Consider the following 27,977-nt stretch of genomic DNA (forward strand, 5'->3'; position numbering starts at 1 on the left):
ATACGTATGGTATGGTATGGAGAATACTGGACTGAAAGAAAGGTAGAGCTGAGTTCAAGTCAGGTGTCTGTTACTCAATAGTGGTTCTGGATTTATGTTTTCTTATGTGGATGTCAAGGTTCCTACCTAGGTGATTGCTAAGTACCTTTAAAGTTCTGCTACTCTGTAACTCTACTAAATTCTTATGTCATTTTTGGTAAAAGCATTTTACAGCCTCCATATCAAAAAAAGTACATAGTACTTGAGGGATAATAGCTATAATTGTTTTCATAACTAGAACATAAGTCCCTGACTGTGGCAGACAGACTAGTAGATCCTGCATCTTAACCAGGTCTGTATACAAGAATCACTTGTGAAGCATCCTTGCACTGGAAACTCTTACTCAGTAAATCTGATAGTGCATCTGAGCTGGTGTAGTTTGAATATCTCTCCTGGTGATTTTGATATCTATCTCTGGGTAAGAACCACTGTTCCAGATTCTCATTTGATAAAATGGTTCTTGAGTTTTGGGTTGCAGACAAAGACCTACAAAGGAAACAAATACAAAGTTATAATTTATCTCAAAAAAAGATCATTTCTTTCCTAGTCATTTTTGGATAAACTCAATCTCTCTTATTTGTAACTTCCACTGGACCAGAGCTTACAGACCTTAGAGATTTTAACCCTTTTTTGCTTGAACCCGTGGCAATAAAAGTTCAGGTAATAGAAACTCAATTGGCATTGAAATGGAATATGTATAAAGAAAGATGAACACACATACATGTTTTAAGTTATATATGTATATGTTACATATATAATTATAATATATATATATATGCATAAGTATATGTTTAATCTCTGGTATTTTCTGTTTCCTCCTCCAAATCTACTTGCCACCCTGTTCACCATTTTCTACCATGCTCTCTGCTCCAGGAGACTGACCTGAATGAATATAATAGTCTCCAAGCCCTCTGGCCAATGGGTAGCCCTGGTAGGACATTACAGGAAAGGAAAATAATGAATTCGGTGTATTTATGTTCCTAGACCATTCTCAGCAAGGTCATCTTCAGCTGGCTGTGTCCCTTGACCAAGTCTCCAAATGGTAAGCTCTTTATGGCACTCTTTGCTTTCAAGTTCTGACAATTTCTCCCTTCCCCTTATCCCTTAATGGATGATCACAGGTCTGATGTGGCTGGCTCCAGTTTGTCATACTAGTTCTTGTGGCTTTTCTGCATTTACACTTTATAAATAGACCCTTGGAAATAAACCTTCCTGGGATTATCTTATTTGAACATGCTATCTATTTCCTCCATACTAGGATTCTGACTGATACTTTTATGTTAAAGGTATCTTTCAAAATCTTTGATTAATACAAAAAAAATGGGGAATGTGAGCAGACTTGAGTTTTAGTTTGTAAAAAAGCTCCAACTCTGCTAAAAACAGTATACTTCAGCAACTGAGGAAGAATGTGGTAAAAGTTGGGTTGAAATTGAGGTAGTAGTGAATTTGAGAAAATGGAATATTGGTCTGACCTATGATATGGAAACAAAGTGTGGAAAAGTGAATTTTAACTGAATACAAACACCAAGTCACAGGGCTGAGGCTGTTGGTGTTTCTTTTCATGCTCCAGAGACACTTGATCTGTAATATTGCATTCTTCTGGGGGCAGCTCATTAACAGAAAAATATAAGCGAGCTGGAAGGAGTTCATAGAGGAGGAAGAAAATAATAAAAAGCACTGGAGGACTGACATATGAAGAGATTAAAACGATGACATCACTCTGCTTTAGCTAAGTGGTGACCAAGGGAGGACATGTCAACTGTCTACAATTATGTGAAGGTTTATAAACTCCAAAACAAAGGTGATGATTACTACAAATCATGGGAGTAGTGCTCCATGTAGAGAGATACATTAAAAAGGGAAAAGTTTAGATCAAATTAACAGGGCCATTTTCTAACATAGAGCTATATTATGTTTTGTAAAGCTTATGTTACACACTAAAGGTTTTGTAAAAGAATAAAAGGAAACAAATTGCAAATAATTCCTTAATATTATATATATGGATCCTCCATTATCTATTTATCTTCTATCTATTCGTATATGTTAGAAATCAGTCTTTCACAAACATATGTAGGAATAAAAATGATTGTCACTATTACTATAAGTTTTGTGTTAGACATTTAATGAGCATCTTATTTAATTTTTAACACTGCATTCTTACAATTAAGGAAGGTGAGGGTTAGAATCTTTGAGCAACATTGTGAAGATCACCCAACTAGCAAGCAGCAGAGCAAAGATATAGACCAAGGAGTCTTCATCTCCATTACTCTGCTTATAACCACTGGATAGTTAAAATGCGTTAGGATATTATTATATGGCAAATTTTCATTATTCTATTATTTACATGGATATGTGGATTATTTCACTAATTCTATGAAATATTTTGTTAATAATTTCCTTGAGTACATAACAACATATTTTAGGTACCTTGAAATGTGGCTGTTCATGGTCATCACATTCGCAAGGGATAGCCATTTCCACAGCGATTTCCCATTCTTGAACAATTCATGTGGTTGCCACCCATTCTAATTATCTGGATGAGATAAAGCCCAAATAGTTTCATTTCCGTATCCTCTTCGTCATTACTCATTTTAAATTTTGGAAAATAATTTCTCTATCCACTATTTTATGTAATTCACATTATCCAATAAGTTATAACATATTTATGAAGTTACCACTTGAAAAAAAATATGCCATCAGGCTCTTTTTTATTTTGTTTCCTTTTTATTTCAGCATATTATGGGGGTACAGATGTTTAGGTTATGTATATTTTTAAAAAAAGATTGATACTTTGTATTTTTCAATTTAATTTATAGATATTTTGAAAGAAAACCATGTTCATTTCTAAAGAGGACTACAAGGTGAAATGAATAAGAAGCCCTTTTCCCTGGAACCTTTAACCTCTGTGGTTAGAGGTAAGCACTGTTAATATTTTCTTTCAGACCTTTCCAGGAATTTTCTATGCACATATCTGCACACATTTTCTTTTTTTTTCACTTAGCCATTTATCTTTTTTATCTTTCCACATCAGCACATAAAGTGCTACTTTATCTTTTCTAATGACTGCACAAAATTTTATTGTATGAGTGTGACATTATCCAGTTTCCTGTTGTTGGACATTTAGATAGGTTTCTAGAAATTTTTAAATAAACAGTTATATTATGGACATGTATCTATATTTATCTTTGCATATTTTTCCATACTGATAGGGCAAATTTCTATCTGGGCCATTTCTGGGTCAAATCATGTGTGCCTTTAAAATTTTTGTAGGTTTTTACCAAATTATCATCCCCAATGTAGGCTTCATATTAACAAAAAAAACATGTGAGAGACTAAATAGGTTGTTGACACTTTAAAACTCACATCAAATTCCAAGATGTCATGGAATCACCTTCTGCTCTGTGAGCATAAAATGGCAATTTGCAAAAGATGAACATCTTATGCTACATAAATATTTTACTTTTGGGCCGGGCTTACGTTTGCCCACTTATATTTTCAAGTTAATGACATATGACTTGTCTGTATTTCCCCAAGGCTTAGTTTAAAAAAATTTACTAATGCTTAAAATAATGGATTTGATTAATTCCTTGTTCTGCCCCTTGGCTCAAGCTGTTTATTCCACCTGGAAAATTCATCTCACACCAACCTTGCTTATCTCAATTCTACCTACTCTTCATGGTTTATTTCAAATGATACCTCCTCCATCTAAATGATGTTTCCTTCCTCAGAACTTTCAGTGCTTCTATTTAACCCTTTATAGTAAACATTTGACATTTATAAGTCCCTGAAAATGGTAGTTATCATTGTTAGTTGTCTCTGGATCTCTCTAGTTCTATAGATGTTCTTATCCTTGTATGTCCGCACTTGCCTCCTCTATGGATTGATTTAGTTCAAACTACCTATTCATTATTGTGCTACTACTTTTATTATTTTTTAAAATGTTCTAAGTTTTAATTTTTAATATCAACTGGTAAAATAATACTTTTATCCTAAAGTTCCAGAATTCTTAATACAGCAGAAAATGGTTTTAAAATGTCTCTTTAAAACTCAATTCATAAACAAATGCAACTTTAAAAACTGAGCGTTAAATCTGAAACATACTGGCAAGGGTAGCCTGGATGCTATCATATTAAAGGCCTTTGGAGGCAGGCTAGCATAGTTTACACGCCACTGGACCTATTTATAGTGCTGACTCCTTTTTGCAATGTCAACTGTAATGTTATACTTATTTTAAGCCTCAGTATCTCAAATATCAGCCTCTACTAGTTGTACAGTTCTCCCTTATTTGATATCAGAGAGCCCGATGGAGCCTTCTGAAGTACCTAGTCAGATTAGCAAAGACAACTTTTTAGAAGTTCCTAATTTATCTGATTCTCTTTGTGAAGATGAAGAAGTTAAAATTACCTTCAAACCTGGTTTCTCCCCTCAGCCAAGTCGACGAGGTTCTGATTCTTCTGAAGACATGTACCTGGACACCCCAACTTCAGGTACTAGAAGAGTTTCATTTGCTGACAACTTTGGATTCAACCTTGTGTCTGTTAAAGAATTTGATTCCTGGGACTTACCAGGCGTTTCAACTAATTTTGAATTAAGGAAGGATACCGAAGAATATGTTTTGTCTCCACTATTTGACTTGCCTTCAAAAGAAGATCTTATGCAACAACTTCAAGTACAGAAAGCGATACTGGAGTCAGCCGAATGTCTTCCTGGGTCTACAAGCCTGAAGGGTATTATTCGAGTTTTGAATGTTTCTTTTGAGAAATTAGTGTATGTGAGAATGTCCTTAGATGACTGGCAGACACATTATGACATTTTGGCAGAATATGTTCCTAATTCATGTGATGGTGAAACTGACCAGTTCTCCTTTAAGATTTCACTGGTTCCTCCTTATCAACAAGATGGCAGTAAAGTTGAATTTTGTATACGTTATGAAACTTCTGTTGGTACATTTTGGTCAAACAATAATGGCACAAATTATATATTGGTTTGTCAAAAGAAAGAACAAGAACCGGAGCCTATAAAACCACGGGAAGAAGTTCCTAATAGACAAATAAAAGGCTGCTTAAAAGTAAAATCAAGGTAAGAATATATCTTACATTCTTTACTACTAATAATCTTAAATTTTTAAATGTCATTCTTTATTTCATGTGTTGTAAGGAATAGTCATTCTATATAAAAACATATTGCTTGCTATGTAAAAAACAATGGTGCCATGCATTAACAAGCTCAATGCTATTCAAATAATAGCACTGTATTATCTCTTCTCCAAATGTGAGAAAAAATATGGGTACAATGCAATAGATTTAAGAAGGGTAGAGCAATGTCTATATTATTAAATACTTGCCTAATGAGTTATAAATTACTTATGTTCAAACCATGAAATCTAGATTACTCATATATACAAACTATTTACTTTGACTTTTGAAGTCTATTTATTTTCAGTGGTTTTTAAATGTGTGTGCTCTACCTTGAAACAGTTTTGATTAACATAAAACTGTATTTCAATATATACTTAGTGCTCAGAAATTTGTAGACTTTCCCCAAAAGCTGCAATAAACTTCTTAATGACTGATTGAGTCACAGAGGGATGTTTGAAGTGATACATGTTAAGGTAAATCATAAGAGATATGATTTTAATGATAAACTAACAGAAGGACATAAGTATACTAGTAATATATAAATTACACATAAAATTTCATAATTCTAACAAAATGTAACATTATGGAACACAAATCAGTATACTTTAGTACGTAAATGGAGCAGAATAGAAAATGACCCAAATATAAATAAGGGTATTCAGCTATATAGATTAGAGATTTGGGATGTGACCCCTCATTAGTAACCCTGCTCTCCTGTTAATGTGAAAAATAAAGAAAACTGGCATTCAGCTCTCTCTATAGTGCATAGCTGGCTAATTTCCATGACACTAGGTTAGTAGATAAAACATTCAGGAGGAGTCAGACTCCTGTGCCTCACAGAGTCCCCATGGGAAAGTCTACATTGCTCTGCCGGCCACAGGCAAGTGTTTGTCCTCTGAGTGCTCCATTCTAACTGTCCCTAAACCCAAAGATTTTAGTAACTGCACCAGAAATAGTGTAATATGATGAAAAGGAAATTGTATTAGGAATCAAGACACCCTGATTCTAATTCTCTAAATGGAATTTAATAAAAAAAAGGTATGATATTGGGAAATTTTTAATCTCTTTATGCTTTAATGGATAAAGCAATAAGTAATACTACCAAATGTTTTGTCCCAATACATTCACAAACTAAATGTAGTACAGGTGAAAGCAATTCAAGCATATGAAATATTTTTATTTTAATTTTCTTTTAAAATTATTTGAAAGATGGGCTGAATCAAGTTTGTGAACTATGCCAACTGTTTTAGTCTAAATCAAACTTTGTCAGATTTTAATGGGTGCTATTACAAAAGATAATATAATCATAATCTCTGAATATGCTAAAATAATAATTTTGATGCTTATGAAAATAGTAACAAATTATCTATAAAAGAAAATAAGTTCAGCAATATTTAGCAAACTAATTTAGATACATAAATACATATATATATTAAATACTTTACAAATGAGATAATCATCAGTGACTATCCATTAAACATGCTGCAACCTGCTATATATGTTATAGAAAACAGAACCTAGGAAAGGCACAGCTCATTAAGGAAGCAGTGTTGAACTCAGTGGATTTTTCTGCAAGTTAAAGATGCAGCATTAAAATCACAAGCAACCCATGCTGAACTATGGTTTAGATAAGGGATTACTTTGCTAGAACAAACTTGACTTGATACCAAGACAAAGACTGAACAACTGATAAGCCTAACTTCTACTGCAGTCATGATATTTTTGGACCTTCTCCTAGTTGAAGATGTATATAACTATTTATATCCACATACACATTTGTATTCAGAACAGTAATCATTGGATTCATAGCGGACACCATTCAAGTTTTAATATTGCTTTGGGGAAAAACCTGAGAAGAACTAAATCACGAAATGGTCTAAAGGCCTGTAAAGTTTCCTAATGAGTTATAAAAATGGAAAAAATCTCTCTCCTTCTAAACCACAAATACATTTTCTGCACTTCTATAACTTAAAAATGACCAACATAATTCAGACCACATTTTGAAAAAAGCATTTGCCTCTGGAGAAGGCTTTTTGTGCTGAGTTTCAGTCCAACATGAATTTTTACATCTGATTTATATACCACTCAAAATGGAGTGTATAAAGGAAATCCTGACAGATCCTTAGAACAGCATGTGCCATAATAGAATATTTATACAGCTTTTCCATGATATAATTTATATGCAATGGGGTTTCAAATATTCCTAAAACTCACACAAGAGAGCATTATCAAATTTCTAAATGAATATTGCAGTTGGATTTTATTGTAAAGAATTTGGTTAGAGAAAAATAGCACACCTTATTAGTGTTATTTTACAAAATGTGTACTTGGCTAAAATAAAAATGAACTAATATTTGATCGAAAAATTATAGCTTCTAAAATATCCTCCTCCCTCCAAATCGTTATAGATTCTAAATGGATCTTTTTTGAGCATTTCCACACTTCTTGTGTAGCTTAATTTGGAGGCTATTTCTTTGAAAAGATGAAAACAAAAGACAAAAATGTATATCAATTTTTGCTTCATACATGCAAGTACATTAATAATAGTGTGTAATATAAGTCAGAGTTAAAATGGAAATTAGGCAGCCCTACTATAGAGAGTAACATCTAACTTCAATTCTTCTTAATACCAAAGTTAATTTGCTATCAGGGTCCCTGAGATTAAATCTTCTGAAAGTGGCAATAATCCCTTCTAATAAGCATAGAATGAACTGTGGGAACATATTTAGGTAGGATTTCCTATATGTCAGTCACCCACCAGGCATTATGTTTTCTCTATGGAGATTTTTCTCTGGTTAGAGTTTGCAAATCTCCACATTGGTGTGGGTTGTCTATTTTCTTTTGATGCTTGATAGTCTATCCACTTTGGACAGAAAGAAATATCTACAAGGAGAGGAAAGCAGAGTTTGTAACTCATAGGCATGTGACTGAGAGTGACCCAAAGTTATTTAATTGCACTGAAAGGCACGTATCACGAGACATCTGTTAAGTGTCACTATATACACAGCACTAGAGTATGTGCTTGCAAACAAACTAAGCAGATTTCTGATCTGTATCCCATGGGATTTATTTAAAAATCAACAGCAAAAAATGACATATAAATCACATTAAATAAACATAAATAAATAAGGTAAAAATAGCACGCAGAAACAGTATAACCTCAAAGTTAAAGTTACGGGCTTCAGAGTTAAGCATATTGTCTGAGTTTGAGTTAAGCTTGGTTTCTTCATCTGTTAGTTGAGAATAGCAGTAGCTCTATCTCATAAAGGTTGTTTGAGATTTCCATGAGGTAATACATATAAACTTTTAGCATAGTGTCTGACACATAATAAGTTACCAGTAAATGATAACTGCTATAATGACAATGCTAATTCTAGGTTTAGGTGTATCTGAAAAACTCTAGCAAAACTCAAGCTGCACCAAAGTTTCCTCTGCTTTTTCCTTTTAGAGTTTCTAAATTTTCAGCTTTGGAGAGCCATTTCTTTGTCTCTTGCAGGATTTTAATCAACAAGAAAAACTAGTTGTACTGTAAATTTTCTTGAGATATGTGTCAGCTTATATCTATACCATCTTAAAGTTGGAAGAGAACTTAGTGATTGTTAAAATTTCAGCATTTAATAAATGAGAAAATGAAGAATTAGACTGGAGGTGGTAAAAAAAAAGACATTCATTTTGGTATTGAACAGGCACGCATATTAATCCCCGTAAAATATATGCTTAATAGCTATGTGGCTGTGGACATATTATTTTACTTCTTCACCTGTCAAACAGGGGTCATGATGCCTGATATTGTGATGATTAAATTAAAGTAAGATGAGATCACGTTTTTAAAGCTTCCAGTAAAGTGTTAGGCACTTACAAAGTTATTATCAAAAGCTAACTATTACAATTGTCATTATTATTATCAAATCTTGTTTAGCTAACTAATTTCCTGATTCTTAGACTTGCATTATTTCTCCAGACATCATCAGTTTCCTTATTCAGTTTCCAAAACTCATTCAGCAAATGTTTATTGAGAGCCTGTGTGTCAGACCCTGTGTTATTAGGCAGCCGTATCCAACTGAGACACGTGGCTGGAGTCAGGAGCCTGCGAAGAAGTGAAGAGGTCCCGGGGAAAAGGCCTTGCAGGGCAGAGAGAACACAGTGGGAGAAATAAAACACCAAAACAAAGCCCAGATTCTCTGGGTAGACAATGGAAGCCACAGATAAAAAATGAAATAGGAACGATTTACATTTTAGGTTTTCTAGAATATGTGATCTATAACTGGGACTGTGTACTGGCCAGAGAAGTGGGCTTCTCAGAACCTTGTGTTTTTTCTCCCCTACTGCCTGCTAAATATATGTTCCCAAGGGTTGGGTACATAGGTTGACTGTGTCTGGTTTTGAATTTTATTAAGTGAAACCGATTTATTATTTTAAGGAAAGAAATTGCATGATGTAGGCATTTGATGGTATTTATAACATGGCCAGGTGAATGCAAATAAAGCCCTCAGTGACTTTAATGCCAAAGGAGAAAATTGATCAGTCCTTAATTTTTGTGCTTGAGAAATAGAACCAGGCACATTCAGGAACGGGAAAGAGAGAGATATTTCCTAAAGTATGACTTTAAGAATACAGAGAGTTTGTCTTTCAGGGTGGTAAAATCATTAAAATGAGGCCAAGAAAAGCACTGGGAAATGGGGCATAAGATATGGTCATGTTGCGTGTTCCAGTCAGAGCTGTTATATTGTGAGACTTCCTTAATTTACACGTACAGTGTAATCTGGGGTCCTGGAAATAGTCCAAAGAGGTGTAAATAGCCCCACGAGGCCTTTGGGACCTAATGTATTCCATAACTAACTCGTTTTGAGTCCACACTAATTGTGGAAGCTGGGTCTGTTTAAGGGTAGGGACCTCTGGCAAGGCCATATGGAAACATAAAACACAGCTGCGCAGGGCCCATCAAGAGGGTGTTTGGAAGCAGCCAGCTGGTTGACAGCGAGGAGCCAACTGGCTTCGAGTTTCCTTGGAGATCCACCAAGGCTTCGTGGCTTCCTGGTTTTGGGGAAATCCATACCCCCCTGAGCCTAGGTTTTCCTAGTGTAGTTCTGAAACTTTTCTGAGAGAAAAGGAACAAGAGGGTATCCTCATTCAGGGTTTCTCTCGAGCTCTAGCTGGAAGGAGTCACTATGAATGCCATCCTGCAGATGGGTCCTCTGGGATCCTGTGAGTCTAACCTCCCCACCTGAAGCCCATCTGCAGCCTGTAAAAGTGGAGCAGGGCCCAAGAACTCTGAGCCAAAAATGCACCAGGAAAAAAAAAAAAGATGATGGTACCATTGTGAAGTGGGCCAACTTAGTTTTTCATCTTCCTCCAATCTTGCTAGCTGTAACTCTTGTCCCTGTTTTTATCCCAATGCCTCAACAGCAATAAAGTGACCTCAAAGGCAGACACTTGGGGTGGGCCCAATTGCCCAGTGCCCTGTCACACTTAAGAGATCTTCTATACTCTGACACCTCGATTTGTAACCTTGCCTAAAATGTATATGTTTATGTGTGTATATGTGTATGTTTATGTGTATGTACACACATATATATATGCTTTCCCCTCTTAAATGAAGACACCTCTAGGGTGGCAGAGGCTATCTCTACTATACTCATTGGGGTCAGTTGTACAAAGGCACTTTGCATTTGGATGGAGACAGTGGTAATGGATAATTTTAGAGCAGAGAGCACTATAGGGTTTAAGGCAGATTTTAGTACTAGTTGTGGTAAGGGCTCTATGGGAGCATGAGGACTCTGGGGGTTTGGAGTGTGTGCATTGGGGGTTGTGAATTCTAAGAACAATGGAGCATAATGGAAGCAGCAAGGGCTTTCAAGTAAGGCAAAGCCTTTGGGCTTTAATTCTAACTAATGACTCTCTGTTTGAATCTGGATAAATTATATTTTGTATCAATTTTATTCAGGTGTAAAATAGGGATAATAATTTCTACTGCCACTGTTTTCTAAAGGGCTGAACTAGTAAACTAGTCTGTAGTGTTTTAATCCAAAAGTCAGAGAAGAGAAAACCCATCATCACCTGGATTCTGATAAAGGAGAAAGATACTGCTACGACAAGGACCACACATTGCCAGTACTGATGGACCAGGCGCAGCCCGATTGGCTCACAGCAGGCTACAGCTCTCCCAATCTTGCTACTTCAGCTTTGAGTTCTGAGCATTGGTGGTATTATTATTGCAGTACTTCCTCTGGGAGCCAGAGAAGCAAAGGAGACTGTATTTGCAAAATTAGAAACTTAAAAGTACTTCAGAAGATAAACACAGTTTATTTTTCAATCCTACCTAAAAAGATGGCAGTATTAGAAGTCTTGAAAACCTCTTAGGAAAATAATGAATAATTTAGGATAATAGTTACACTATTTTCTAGATATCTAATTTTTTAAATGAAATTTCATTCAAGAACATAACTGTACAAATAAGATGTCGAAAAGAAATTTTGAGGCTGGGCGCGGTGGCTCACGCCTGTAATCCTAGCTCTCTGGGAGGCTGAGGTGGGTGGATCGCTCTAGGTCGGGAGTTTGAGACCAGCCTGAGCGAGACCCCCCATCTCTATTAAAAATAGAAAGAAATTATCTGGACAACTAAAAATATATATATAGAAAAAGTTAGCCGGGCATGGTGGCGCATGCCTGTAGTCCCAGCTACTCGGGAGGCTGAGGCAGTAGGATCGCTTAAGCCCAGGAGTTTGAGGTTGCTGTGAGCTAGGCTGACGCCACGGCACTCACTCTAGCCCGGGCAACAAAGTGAGACTCTGTCTCAAAAAAAAAAAAAAGAAAGAAATTTTGAATAAATTGTAAAAATCAAATGTACTGTAGAGCAGCTGATATTTAAATTGGTTTACAGTCTATCCTCTTGTAAAAATGGGTTAGTACTGTGTCTACAAGCAGGTATCATTAGAATATATGTCAAATCTCTTTACTCTGTGTATGTGTGTACTATTTTAACTAAGAGCTTTTTTTTCTAATCAATGAATATATACAGAAGACTGGTGTAGCCATTCCACTTGATAATTTATTTAGGGAATTAAACATAGGGAGTGGTGTCATGCTACCTAGCTACACTCAACTCATCCTTGATGTACTGCTTTCTTCAGTGGGAGACACACACACACATATGTATATGTGAGCTTCTCACTTAAACTTTCTTTTGTGTGTACGTGTGTGTATAACACATATAATAAAGATAGTCTTCAGACAGTTCATATTTCAGCTAGTATTTTGTATTTTCTATATTACTAATATCTCATTCAAAGCTAACTTAGGTAAACCAAGTTAAGTTTTTATACAATGGCAATTACATGAACATTCAAGGCAATATTTGCAAATCTCAGAAAACCCATTTAGTTCAACAGGACTCCTAGTCCTATTGTCTGTTTATCCATACTATGAGTTGTGCTTTTGACCTCTCATTGCTTTGTTACGCTTCCTTTAAGTTACCAATATTTCTGGTAATATTTTCCCATGGAATACCTACTTCTAGGGTACAAAATAACACAGCTCTTCCTAAATGACAGGGTTGTTGTTTGTCATTATTACATTTGATGTGATTTATTTGTAGGCAAAGAAATGAACACATAGCAAAAGACTGTTTATCAGATATTTTTGTGTCTGGAAGGAATAGGACCTTTGCCATACTGCCCTCTCCATCGGCTTAGTCAGAATGTTTACAGTGGTGGCATTTCTAGGCAGTCCGTATCTAGGGACTATTTTTTTCAGACCTTCACATTAAAGTTTATCATTTGTAATTTTTATATTTTAATATGTAGTTTTATTCCTTTATGAAAAATCCAAAAATTATCCTATTGTAAAGCCCTTCAGTCAATACTCACTCTCTTTTCAAAGGAGGTCATTCGCTACACTTACACCATTGTTTAAAAACAATTGTGAGACTGCATTTTGCCGGCCATAACAGGCAGGGTGATGAGAACAAGTATTTGGATTAACTTGGTTAAATTCCAGAAATATATCCCTTTAATCCTGCAAAGTAGTTATTATACATGGAGAAACTAAAATTAAGACCCTGAAACTCAGGCTTTTTAAGATAACCCTTGAGAAAACTGGGATAGAACTGATTCTGCTTTCAAAACCATCTTCCCATTCACTACTGATGCAGCCTCACTAACATATGTGAACAATTAAGAATATTAAATCTCGGTAACGTAATGGACCCCAACACACTGAATGTAAATACTTGGGAAGCTCCTCAGAGTTTATGAATATAATTCAGTGACTGTAGTTGGACTTTTCTGACTTCTGAAGCCATTGGAGTTTAACGATGCTCTGTTAAAAGATTCCAATTTGCATGTAAACATGAACAGAGCCAAAGGTTTATTTTTAAAGCTTTCCATCATTCAGACTCTAGCTCCTCCGCCTGTCTTCACAGTTTCTATTCCAATCACTTGCCTGCCTTGAAAACGTTTTGTGTGTGTGTGTGTGTGTGTGTGTTTTTTATGTCTCTGATAATCCCATTCCTACCATCCACCAAAGACCAGCTCAATTTTTCCTCTTCCTTGAGGCTTTCCTGCTATCTCTAATGTATTCAGTCCTTCCCTCCTCTAAGCATAACTTTTAAAGCCTGTATCATTCAATCTACTATACAAATACTGCCTTTATTTTTTTCACTTTTAAAAAACTTTTGTATGTGTGCCCGTCTTTCCAACTGGATTGCAAGTTACCTGAGGTCAGGAATAGTGTATTAGTTTAAGTATTATTCCTCACAGTGACTAACACAGGATTTTGCATAGAGAAAGCTTTGGAAAAATTTATTAATGGCAGCTGGTTTTCTCATTGATAACCCTGAGGCCTGGTAAAATACAAAGGTACCTTCTGAATACTTAAATAATGAATTATGTTTATTATAGATTTAATGATGAGTGCTTTTATTGTTTTCATGATCTTTAAATATAAGGTGCCTCCTGGACATTCCCATCTGGATAGCCAGGTGGCAAATTAATTACTTTATGTCTCAAACCAAAGTTAAATCCCCCCCAATTCTACCTCCCTTTCTTTTATCCTACATTTTGTTTAAAGTTATAGTCATTATCTTGTCATGGAAATAAGAAGTTTCAAGATCATAACTGATTTCTCTTTTGCCAACTCCTATTAATTTTACATCCATATTATATTCTATGGTCATGGAGGTAATGATTGTTTATTTGATAAGAAATAAAAATTATTTTAAAAATTAAGAACAGAATAGAATGTAGTAATACAAATACTATATTTACATATAAAAACAACAGATAAAAGAGATTTTTGTCCCTGTAATAACTCTATTTTTGTTGTCTAAATTGACTCAAAATTAAATATAGAATTGAACACGTTAACCATTGTAACATCTTGCAGACAAGCTAAATTTAGATGGTTTCTTTCAGTTACAAAGATATCAATGAAAAATCAAATCAAGAAATAAATTCATATATTCTGCTATAGAATACTCTAATTATTCAGTCCTTTTTTCTTTCCTATGATTTCTAAAGAGCTGATTCATGGAGTCCCTAAAATTTTACTCTTCAGTAATGTCAAGTCATTTTAGCCTAAAAGAAATATTCATTGATCAGCCTTTGGTCTCCTTCATATCATGATTCAGACCAGTGGGACCAGAACTAGAAAAACCCAGCAGGCTGAATAATAAAAGACCAAGGCAGATATTCTAAGTCCACTGATTATAATTGATTCATTCATTCTCTCTTCTTGCCAGGGTCAGGACCAGGGCCAGTGCTCATGTTAGGGCTGATGTGGATGCTCATGTGGTCCTCACTGATGCTCAGATCCGTGGATACTCTACCAGTTATGTGCCACTGGCATCTCTATCTTGAGTTTGGAAAGAGTCTTGGTCTCTCCCTACATGAAACTCAAATAAACAGAAACAAAGGCTAGCAGTGCAATGCACCTAAATTTTTAAACTTAAGACCTACAAAAAGGTAGTGTGTTATAGTATCTACTACACTGTATTAAGTACTATTTAATTTTTTAATTTTGATACAATTTTAGATTTTAGAAAAGTTACAGGAAGAATAAAGAATTTCCATATTCGTGTATATATTAAAGAAATGTTTTAAAGTGTGTAATAGAGGGGGCCTGTTGCATTGGTTCTGGAGGCAGAAGCTTTCACTTTTGAAAACTGTAACAATGATACCTTTCCAGCTGATTGCTGATTTTACTGAATATAAAACATTGGTGGGAGAAGGAAGGAATAAGGTGCAATTTGTTAAATGATGCAAAATTACAACTAGAAAGGAGAAATAAGTTCTAGTGTTCTATACCACTATGGGATGACTACAGTTAATAGTGATATATTGCATAGTTTCAAATATCTAGAAGTTTAAGTTTCCAATACAAAATAATAATAAATGTTTGTGATGCCAGACATACTATTAATAGTTACCCTAATCTGATCACTGTATATGAATGTGCACCATTATTATCAATTAAAAAGCTAACATTTAAAAAAATCTAAAAAAAATAAAACCCCAAAAGATTTTGTGAAAATATTAACAAGTTCTAATGGAATAGTATTATTGTCATCAGACATATTATAATGCTTTTAAAGCTTTTAAAATTATACTTTTATGACCATAAGAACTGGAAACAAATATATGTATCTTAGGAAATTAGCATGAAGTCTAAATAATTATGTATTCTATATGGCAAAAATAATTATAAATCCCATCAATTAACTCTTATTATCACTATTCTTGATTAATTTTCTTAGTTTTGATTAAGAGTTTTACTATAGTTTTCCTAATACCCTTAAGGACTTTGTTGTACAAAACCTGAAGTCTCCACCTAAAGTATAAATGTAGTATTGAGGTAGGTAATGCATGATATTCTAAAATATTTTATTTTTCACTTTCTTAGAATGAGTGTTTCAAAGGAAATTGCTAAAAATTAAAGTTTTATCATGCACATTTTGTTGTTTTTCCACTAACTTTCAAAATACAATTTGTGTGAAGTCCCATATTTGTACATTTAAATATAAAAATATTGTGACATTGAATTAAACATTTTCTGAGAAAGAATGAGCTGTTGACTAGACAATATTGAATATTAATACAATAGAATGTACTTGTCATTGGCAAATTGTGATCATTGAGGAAATTAGTTTTTATGAAACTATTTTCAAAATTACATTGACTTGATTATAAGGGACGTTTTTTCTCTCTGTCTGAATTTCTTCAATTCCTGGGGAATTCTTTGAACACTTATGATAATTTTGAACCAATTTTCTTTCACTCTTTTAATTTTATATCTTATTTTTTTATTTTATATTTTTATTTTATTTTATATGTAATTTTATATCTAAAGATCTGTAACATTTGTTAGAACCCACCTATAAAGCCAGGTAGGACTCTCATCTCATGTATGAAGAACCATTTGTAGCTCTGACTCAGGCCTTTGGCCCACCCGAGTCAGAGCTACAAGTGAGTCCATCCTCCAGACAGTGCACACCGCACCCATTAGGTGTGAATAAACCTGCAGCCTTTTGACAACTTTACTTATATGATATTTTACCATGTTAATAAGTTAACTTGTTCTTCATCAATTTAGAAATTACAATTTATATAAACTTAAATAATATATGTTTTATATCTCTCTATTATTACTTCTTAAGTGATATAAAATTATATCCCATTAGATCACATTCATACATTGTAGTAAGCAGGGCCACTCCCATTTCACATGAGAAGAAATTTAGGCAAATGGAATTTATTGGGTGAAGTCCAGGAAATATATAAGAAGAGAAGCTAGGTTTGTGATGTAAGGTCTCTAACTCCTTACAGCTATGAGGCATAGCGCCTTAATAAACCAATTCTTCATGAAGAACTTGTGGAGTAGTTATGTTATGTTACATAGAACTCTGTTAGGTAGCATCTATCTTCAAGCAAATATTTGGTTAAGTGATAATAATTGTATACAGAGAAGCTGGCTATGGACATTGTATGGGCCAAATAGAATGAGACATACCAAGAGGAGTTCAAAGGAGACACAGAGCAATAGACATTAGAGAAATGATTATACTGCAGGCTACCCTGGTTAGTGACAGCACCACAGAGGAACTGAACTTGACCTGAAATGGTAAAATTTGTGTAGGTGGAAAAGGAGCAGGAGAACATTTACATAGAATAAAAATATACCTGTGGAGATGGCAGCAGAAAGAATAAGTTGAAGATTTTGTTAGTCAATCAGACTCCCTGAAATGGAAGAAAATGTGGGAGTTAATCTTGAAAAATAAGGTTGAAAAAGAATTGTGCAGTCTTGCTAGACTGAAGATTTTGTACTTTAGTGTCTATGCTCAAGGACAAAGTATTATTTTAGTTATATTAATACTCCAGAAAGAGTATGCAGAATAAATTAGAATGGAGAAAAATGAATGATCTAGTTCACTAACTATAAAAACAAAAATTGAATGTAATTGTAAATGTTGAGTATAATTTCCCTAAATTTTTCCTCCTAAGATGTTTTTCATTAATAATGTTATATGAATGGTCCTTCATTGCCTTAGAAACTTCTTATGACTTTTATGAACACCATCATACGTATGGTTGTGTTTTGGGCATGCCATGGTTTAAATAATTGTTTCTATGTTCATACCCATTTTTTACTTACTCTTTTCTGTATATGTTGGTATTTTAAAACATAAATTTCATACTTTTCTCATAATCAATATTAATTATTGAATTCCACTATAGGTTGTTTTTAACGTATATAAGCAGATATATATTAGGTCATTAAGTATGAAATGTCCAATTTCCTTAAGTGCTAAGTTTAATAGTTGGTATCTCTAACATTTTCATTTTGACACTTCTTGTTTTATTTTTATTGTGAAGGTAAATCCTCATTATTTCAAATGCATGGTTTTTGGCTTGTGATTATCTTTCAAATTTTTTTTAGAGCAACTTTTGTGAAACCATGGATAAAGCAAAAACTCATGTTATTTTTGAATATGAGTTTCATTGTAGAATCAATGTTGCACAGACAGCTTGAAATATCAGTGAAATGTTTGGGAAGGAGGTGGCTAATGAACATATAGTACGTAGATGGTTCCAGAAGTTTTGTTCTGGTGATTTTAATCTTGAAATTGAGCCACGTGGGCAACCTGAGACCAAGGTGGATAATGATGAGCTGAAAGCTGTAGTGGAAGCGAATCCATCTCAACCTCCACATGAATTAGCAGCAAGGTTCCATATTACTATTCCAACAACATTGGACCATTTGAAACAAATCAGCAAGATAAAGAAGCTGGAGATGGGTATCTCCTGATTTAAACAACCGTCAGAAGAGAAATCATCTCAAAGCTTGCCTCTCTTTGCTGTCATGACATAAAGTCGTACCATTTCTACATTGCATTGTTATGTGTGATGAAAAAAATCGATTCTTTCTAACAATTGCAAGTATTCAGCACAATGTAAAGAGGAAGTGCCAAAACAAAGTCCAAAACCAAATACTCATCAAAAAAAGCTAATGGTATCTGTATGGTGGTCCAGCGCTGTTATTATCAACCACAGCTTCATGAAACCTAGTCAATCAATTACAGGGGATGTCTATTGCAACCAATTGGATGATATGACAAGGATGCTTGCCATTAAGCAGCTGAGATTGGTCAGTAGAGACAGGCCAATCCTCTTGCAAGATAATGCTTGACCACTTGTTACACAAACAGTGCTGCTCAAACTACAGTAGCTGGACTTGGAAACTCTCTGTCAGCCACCATATTCACCAGACCTTGCACCAACTGAATACCACTTTTTTTCCCGGCTTTGAACCACTTTTTGCAAGGAAAAATATTTAATTTTCAACAAGCTGTGGAAAATACCTTTTGCGATTTCATCACCACTGGCTCTCCAGGCTGCTTTGCTGCTGTCATAAACAAACTACCATTAAGACAGCAAAACTGTGTTGATAGTTTAGGTGCATACTTTAATTAATTATACTGCCTCTTGTTTGAGATATAATAAACTACACTTTTGATTCAAAGTCAGACATTTCATTTTTAATGACCTAAATAACAGTAGCAAAACTCTTACTAGTACTCTTCAGTTTGTACATTGATAGGATGTCAAAAAAAAAATATGTGATTAGAAGAAATGAATAAAGGATCTTCATTCATTTAACAAATATTTATTGAACACATACTATGTGCCAAGTACTGTTCTAAGTACTGGGGATACATCAGCAAAAAATGACGATCCCTGTCCTAGTTTAGCTTAGATTCTAATGGAGGAAAAACTAATAATAAACATGAAGATAAATAAGTTATGTTAGAAGGTGATAAATCCAATTCAGAAAAATAAGCACAGAGAAGCTTAAGTAGAATAAGGCACATTCTTCCTTCACTCTCTTGAGTGAAAAATGCACTTCATTGAGAAGGTGAGAACTGATCAGAGACTTGAATAGAGCCAGCCATGGAGATATATGGGGGAAGAGAGTTCCATGCTGAAGGAACCAGCCAGTGCAAAAACTCCAGGGGAGAGTGAACAGGATGGTTTGAGTGCAACGAGGCCAGTGTGTGGCTGAAGCAGAGGGAGTGAAGGTGAGCACAGAAGTAGATGCAGTCAGGGAGCTTGCAGGGAACCAATCATGGATAGCATTACAGTCCATGGGAGGTTTTTATCCAAGTGGAGAGGTAGAGCGATAGACAAGCTTGTGGTTTCGGAGCGAGTTCAGGGCTAGTAAAACTTTAGGAGTTGGCAGACTGTAAATGATACCTAAAAACACGAGACTGACAGTTATCACCAAGAATATAATGTACATAAAGAAGAGAAAAGGAACAAGGGCTGAGCTCTGGGGAATTCCAACATTAAGAAGTCAAAAATAGATAAGGAAGTGGCAAAGATTGTTAAAATTAGGAGCCAAGTTGTACAACACACTTGTTCTCTAAAAGTTATGACCAAACTTGCATCTACAAAACTATTTCAGTTGCCATGAATTGAAAAATCCCTGTCTTGGTGATGTTTTTAGTTTCCAGAAAGTGCCTTTGTGCTTATAAGCTTATTTGTTTTTTGCAACAACCCTGTGACACAGGTCAGGCTGGTGTTATTATCTCCATTGTGACAACTGCAGAAAGAGGATTAAAAAGATTTACATACTTTCTGAGGTCACAGAATGAGCATGTGGGTTTTGAAGGGACTTGAAAAAGTATTTTTGACAACACTACATATGATCCTTCCACTATGCCCTGCCACAGAACCCCTCACTGAACTAAACTAGCTAAGACTAGTTTAGTTTGCTTAGTCGGAAAGACAGTCCATCGCAAAGGTCTTTGGCAGGGAGGGTTACTTTTGTGTTTTTTTTTAAATTATCTTTTAAGAGTACTAAAAAAGAAAAAAAGCAAAATGCACCCTTTTTTCATAGTTTTCTTTGCAACATTCTTATCTCAACCCATTTAATTTCATTTTCTTGAGGAGAAATTGATTTGAAATATAAACTTGCAATTTTTTCCCTATGTTCTTACAGATGATTCTGAAAGACAGCAAGCGTAATGCTTCAAGTGCCTTCATTTATGTACCATATCAGGCAAAAAGAAAAGACTAGAATATATGCAGTTTTGGTATTTTTATATGAAATACTCCCTCACACATAATAAACTCCAAACACATTAAGCTATCAGCATTATCCATGAACTTGCATTTAAACCATTATATTGCAGCTCTACCTTTTCAAAAACTGCCACCTCATCTCTATTATTTTCACCTCAAGACTCTAATTGTTTCTTTTATGAGCTCTAACCTGCTAGTGTCCTTGGCGAAACACTTGACGGCGTTTGCATTTACAGTAATTGTTTGGGCAATTTGCCACATAGTCCAACAACTGGAAAACATTTTGCTAGCCCAGGTCTAAATCTTCATAAACATGATCTACTTTATAATAAGCAGTGTTTTTAACTTAGAAATGATGAATGTCTCTTACCCAAGACAACGTCTAGGTTTCCTTTCAGTTAAAAAAAAAAAGTAAATTTAAATTCATTGAAGTATGGATAGGTAATCTTCATGATGAATGAAAATTAATTATTGTATAGACTTAACAGTAGCTGAAATGCAATCCATATATAATTTCCATTCATGCTGGCCTATTTGATTATGTATACTCCTTTCCTCCTTACTCCCCTGGAAAACCTTACTAGCAGAATATTTTTACCGAAGGACTTAATTTCACATTAACCATCCCTTCATATAGTAAAAGCCAGTGTAGAATAGTAGTGTAAACCAGTGCTTCTCAAACCTGGTTGCACATAAGAAAGGGAAAAACTAAGTTGCCCATCCCCGAATCCTACTACAAAGACTCTAATTTAATTGGTCTAGGGTGGTCCCAGGCACAGGTATTTTTAAAAGCTCTGCAGATATTTCGATATGCCCAACACTTGAGAATGACTGACATAAACAAAGGACATAAATATGCTGTTTTGATTTATAATTTAAAATAATACTGAAAATATTTTAATTAGTCACAGTATCCCCCAAAAGAATAAGGCAATTTAAACCAAGGGAAGTTAGTAAATTCAAACAAAATAACACATTAAAAACGTGGCATGAGAGATTTTTAAGCATTAAAGAAGGTGGGACATTGAAATACAAAGAATAAGCCTTAAAAACTATCAATTGTTTTGCCCCTTTGATGACTTGGAGACAAGGTACATTTCCTTGGAGAAAAAGGACACCTTACACAACATAGCAAAATTAATCTTCTTTTAGTATGAAGTAAACTTTTAGAAAGTATTCATTTTTTTGAAGACATTAGTTAAGGTGGTAAGGACAGATTTTAATCGGTGCTATAGTACTGCAATAAAGAAGAGGGTCCAGGGTGAACTGAACTCAACTTGGATTTGTACAGAAGTGAGCAGGCATTTTAAAGGGAGAATGAGGGAGTAGGGAAGGGGGCGAGTGGGAGCTTGTGGAGTCAGGAAAGCGAAAAGTGCAAAGCTGGTCTGTATAAATGCTGACTGGGCTAGCTGTGTCTGGCAATTGCTAGAGTTAGGATTCTATCCTTCCACAGAGGCTGGGAAACAGGCTCTGTCTTTACTGATGATCACATTTTAATGGAATGGCTTTCAGGTCCTTAAGAAAGACACTACCGAGTTGTAGGAGATACATACACATTTCAAAGGGACAGAAAAGGGATTCATAATTATAAGCCCTTTTTAGTAAATGGTGCTCAGGGGGCTATCTTTAGGTTTTGGCTAGAACAAACAGAAAATTCTTTTGGAAGCCTTGAGCTTTCTCAAGTAAGCACTTTAGGAGGGGCTAGGGTCATCCTAGGAATGCAGCCTTGAGCTATTAGAAACCATGCTAATATTTGTTTAAGTCTTTTAATATGCAGAGAGGTGATGAACAAAATGGCTTGTCTTGAAAGGCTATAGTTTTTGTAGGCCCAGGTTGAGGCCTAGTTGAGAACAGAGGCCTGAAGAGCCTGGCTAGAGTTTGGTCAAGGAGAGAATCTTTGTCATTATCATTGTCCCTAAGATCCACCTATACTTATCTTTTAGTTTATTTCATTGGGCATTTGTATCTCTTTGATTACATTGTCCCATGTTATTCTGTCTGCCTAAAATATTGTTCTGCTCCTTCATCTTCATCTGAGTAATAATGCTAAGCCTTCAGGTCTGAGACAAAATGCTTTCTCCTCCAGGAAGACTTCCTTGGCCATCTCTCTTCTCTGAGTTTGGGTTAGTGCTCTTATTATTTTCTTCTTGTAGGACTTCATACTACCCCAATCAGGAAACATACAATTATGATTTTAAAGTGCTGGTTTGTGTTTATCCTTCATTGGACTATAAACTTCCTAGAGGGAAAATTTGTTCATTCTCAGTCTGTACTAGTGGTTTAACTTCTAGCTAAGTGCCTAGCATATTAGATATTTGTTGAATGAATACGTGTTGAATTTTATCCAACATTATTCTGAATTAACATCATGTCCAATAGGAGGACAGTGTCATTTTAAACCCACTTGATAATTAGTGTTGACTATAAAGCCCTGTGCTGTCTTGTTAAAAGTGGGGCAGAGATCCCTGTCTTTGTCAACGTAATGGCATCTCAGCATTTGGCTCTTGCACCTGACTCCTTTGGCAATCCCGGTATGTGACCCAACTTCCTCAGTCAACTTCTCCTTGTCTTTCTGTTTGTATCTGGTCCCCAACTTGTCCTTCCCTAAGCACCAGATTGCTCTTATACTAATCTCCAACCATGGTCTCCTTAATGAACCCTTCTCACTTCATCTTCTTAGGATTTCCTGGTAATGAACTTTGCTCTATTTAATCAGGGACACAAAAACCTTCAGCTGGGCAAGCCATCTTGGTGCTTATGAGCTTCTCCTGAACGCCTCCATTCCCTCAAGTGGGAAGCTCCATAGAAAATGAGATGGTGTCTCTACTGCAAACTTCCTAAATCACTTGGACTTCGTTTTCTGAATTATATGTTTGGGTGCATCATCTCTGAATCTGCTTACATCTACTCCAGATTAGAACCTGGGTATAACCAATAACTATTAGATGCTTTATGGCATTTAATATTAAAATTAACATTAGCCAGAATATGAAGTGTAGTTAGTTGCTTGTGATCAATACTAATAATTACCATTTATGTTAAAAATAATATTACTTCCTATTTAAAGTGTTTTTTTTTTTTAATTTTTTTTTTTTGAGTCAAGAGTCTCACTCTGTTGCCCAGGCTAGAGTGCCATGGCATCAGCCTTCAAACTCCAGGGCTCAAGCAATCCTCCTCCCTCAGCCTCCCCAGTAGCTGGGACTACAGGCATGTGCCACCATGCCCAGCTAATTTTTCTATATGTATTTTGAGCTGTCCATATAATTTCTATGGGGTCTCGCTCTTGCTCAGGCTGGTCTCTTGAACTCCTGAGCTCAAACAATCTGCCTGCCTCGGCCTCCCAGAGTGCTAGGATTACAGGCATGAGCCACCGTGCCCGGCCTTAAAGTGTTTTTATCAAACAAAATCTATGTAGGATATCTTCAAAGCTACCAGGACAGTAAAACTAACTTAAAAATTATATTAATGATCTTATATGGAGATGTGAATGTTTTGTGATCAATAGGTATAAACTTCTGTACACCCAATGTAGAGTTTAGGGCATATGGAGTTTACAAGTAAAGAACTAAGGGTTTGTTTCTCCTGAAATTTAGTAGAGAAATAGTAATGAAAGATTATATTGTATTTCAGATTAGGCTAGAGTAATAAAGTGGCAAGAAAATGAATATAGACAGTAAATAAAGTTCCAGATGAAAAGTTATACTATAATGTATTTTCCATAACATGGTATGTGGATAAGCTTCAAAAAATACTTGAATACCTTTCCATGGATTCTGTAGTTAATTCTGCTGCAGAAATATGAGTTTGATCCCCTTCTTCATAGACTGTTAGTTCAAAGACTAAACGACTTTCACTCCATAAAATTTTTCATATTGTGTCAAAAGGGAATGTGGGTGTTAACTTCATCTTTTTGCATAAATATAAAATGCCAACATAATACTAACAGCTGATACTGATTGATTGCTCGCTGCCCACCAAACACTGAGTGGTTTACATCAGTTTCCTCAACTGATGTATTACATTGGTATGAATACTTTTGTTTGTTTTAATTGCACCCTTTTTTCTTGTGTCCTCTGTCTTGGGCCTTTTTCTCTTTTTCCTTTTTCTGTTCCACTACTCTTTCTCCACTCACCTTCAGTCCAAATTGTTCAACTGCTCATTACACTATTCATGTTTCAGAGTTGGAATTTTAAAAAAACAAGCGCTTTCTTTGCTTTGGACTGTCATTAGCTACAAACCAAACCAGTGGAGAGAAATATAAAATCAGATTTTGTACTGAATTTTGACTGATTTAGTCAACATGGGCCAAGTGGTTTGTGTGTATAAACCGGCCTTAAATCAAAGAAACATGCGCTGAAGGAGAGGAGGTCTTCGAATGTGAACCGGTAGAGTCTCCATGAGTACAGAATCTTTTGTAAAGAAATCTGTGACAGGGAATGGAAGAAGGAAAATAGTTTACGAAAGGTGTGGGTGAGGGGTAGGCAAAGAAAATGTGTAACACAAAATATGGACATTTGTGAGGTACGCCTCAGTGCTTTGCGTTAATAATTTGCATATTAAGAAGTCACAAGTCTGCACATTAATGAATCCCTAACGAGTCTCTGAGACACAATAGACTGATATGTCCCTGGAGAAGTCATTATGGCCTATCATGTCAATGATCCGCATATTAATGACTCTCACATGCTCATCAACAGGTAGCCTAATAGGCTTCCATTGAGTTCTTTTTCATTTGCTTTTTAAATATATCCTCTCCTCCCTTCCTTTTGTAATACTATTGTGAAGAATTGACAAAAAGGTGCATTAAGATGATTTTAATGTGTGACGTAAGTTCACAAAAGCATTCAATTTAGAAATAATCCTTTAAGACTTACTGAGTCTGCCAAGAAAACTTTTTAAGTGCAGTTAAATACAAAACCAGTTTGATAATAGGTTTCTTATTTGGATTTTTATCACAAACCATCGAACCCAGTTTAGTGTATTTCTATTTTCTTTGGTATATTAATTTATCGTATGATTAGCATAGGTAGAAGAACTAGTTTGAAAATATGTTTATAAAATGGAATTGCTGGAAAATGGATATGAATTCCTACAGACTTCATATCATAGAAGCTGCTAAACACTTATAACAACTAAAAAGCAGTAAGTAATACGATAAAAAAATTTAAAAATATAGAGGAAATACTAAACATATATTTGATTGCATAGCAATCTAGAAATATGCCAGGGATCTAAAAGTTGACTTCATGACTTTTAAATTTAAGATTTAAATAAAAGTAGTCACACAAGCAAGGCAGTGAGTATCATAAAATTTCTAACTTGCTTTGGCATGCTTTAACTTTTTTTAGTCCCAATTATTGTATTTAAGATATCTGTTTTTTTTACAAACTTTATGATCGACCATAAGAAATATTGAAAATATTGAAGCATTGCTCTTCTACTACTTTTATTAAATTATATACCTCTCCACTTGATTTACTCTCCAGATAAAGGGAGGACTATTGATACATGTTTGAAATTCTTTGTTAAGAGCCAGGAATGGGACAGAAACTGGCAGGAATGTTGGAGAAGTTTGGTACTTTGGCCCCCATGAAAAATAAAACAAACAAGGACATGAGAACATCACCACCTTGGGGAACAATAGAGGGCACAGATGCTCAGGTGAGTGGCTGCAGTTTGATGGGCTCCCATCTGCCACCTTGGGTTTGGCAAAAGATCCTTCTGAGAAGTGTCACTTCAGAATGATTTGATTACAAAGCCTGGAAGTCTTCATTCCTTCCCTGAAACCTTCCAAACATACACTAGGACTATCAGTTTACATTTTAAGTTATTTTTTCTTAAAACAGTTTTCAAAACAACCTATAACACAAACTCTGTAGAACTTGGATGTCAGAGCTCAGTATTTAACAAATCAAATAACTTAGGTGATGTTTACTGTAGATTCCACAGAGAAAACGTGTTTAAACAGGTTTTGTTTAACTGCTGTTAACTGGCTCAGTAGCCATGACTCTGTGATAATGACTTTTTTACACAACCACTGGCAAATTAACATCATTATGAAGAAAATAATGGCCTAAACTTAGAATCCTTAGGAAAAAAATATACATAGTAATACTCTGATAATTTTGGAAAGATGTAAGCAACATAAAGCTCTTGACACCCACTTTGTCTGGAACTGTGGAGAATAGGAATGTCAGACTTCCGAGGTAGCAAAACTCTCAGCTAGACAATCATTTCTTACCATTCATCTGCTTCAAGGGTGATGGTTCCTTCCTTTAAGAACTCAGGTAAAATAAGGACTTCAGGCCACTAAGTTTAAGAATTTTTTTCTGCTCTTTATCTGAGGTCTATTCTTCAGTTTTCTCAGTATCTATCACTTACCAACATTTACATTTCTCTCTGGATAGAATATATTTGGCAGGTGGTGGAAGAAGAGATACTTGGGCAAGGTTTACCTATAAGTCTTCTTTGACTTAAAATTCATCAATTCTGCTTGTAATTGCATCCCATTTCAAAGCAACATACAACCTTTCTGGTTCACACTTGGACCTCCAGGATTCTATGTAATTATGCCCTAGATCTTCACAATTTAGTGTCTCTTTAGAAAGTGCACATCCATACAGAGTTGTACGTGGTGCTCAATTCAATCACAGAATTAAATCTAAAAAGTCGTTCACTGATTCCTTTGAGGAGCTAGAAGAAATCGTACCCACACTTTGACATGACAAAGAAGATTTAAATTTGCAATCCTTGGTAGAAACTGAAGAGTTAGAAAATGAAGAAACTTTGGAAAAGAGACTTACCAAAGAATTCTCCAGTAAGGTTATGTCTTGCAGTTGCTTCTTTCTCTGCTCTTGAACGTCCCTGCATCAGGAAGGCAAAATATCATCATTTTCAGTATGTTTTCAAGATCAGGTGCCAAGGCAGTGGTCAGTATTCTAATTTAGATATTGAAATAGAGAAGATTTTTGAGAATGTTATAATTCAGCTTTATGCAAAACAGCAAAATAACTTGATAAAACCATCTGGTGACTAACATAGTGGTATATTCTTAGTTACTTGAATGCTTGAGCAGTTTACTACAGTTGACTCAAGGGGCTTATGGTTTACCATGGTTTATAATTACATTTTAAAAGTAATGAACTAGCTTGTATAATAGCTATTACTCAATACACTTATTTATCTTAATCTGTTGAAGATATTGAAAATCTTCCACTATTTGAAA

The 27,977-nt window shown here is 35.1% G+C and overlaps 1 protein-coding gene and 1 long non-coding RNA gene across 2 annotated transcripts in view; one reads left to right on the plus strand and one right to left on the minus strand.

Annotated features, from left to right (window-relative positions):
- LOC123647374 lies at positions 1-27,612 on the minus strand. Its single transcript, XR_006738210.1, has 3 exons — positions 27,556-27,612; positions 2,467-2,572; positions 1-525 (listed from the first exon to the last, which is right to left on the minus strand). It is a non-coding gene; the product is annotated as an uncharacterized LOC123647374 (long non-coding RNA).
- PPP1R3A (protein phosphatase 1 regulatory subunit 3A) overlaps positions 4,280-27,977 on the plus strand; it is a 37,755-nt gene continuing 14,057 nt past the window's right edge. Inside the window, exon 1 of the mRNA XM_045564779.1 lies at positions 4,280-5,118. Within this exon, the coding sequence (XP_045420735.1) occupies positions 4,343-5,118 (776 nt within the window). The 5' untranslated portion in view covers positions 4,280-4,342. The remainder of the gene's footprint in view (positions 5,119-27,977) is intronic.

The sequence above is a fragment of the Lemur catta genome, chromosome 11 (genome assembly GCF_020740605.2).
Source record: "Lemur catta isolate mLemCat1 chromosome 11, mLemCat1.pri, whole genome shotgun sequence".
Lineage (NCBI taxonomy): Eukaryota > Metazoa > Chordata > Mammalia > Primates > Lemuridae > Lemur > Lemur catta.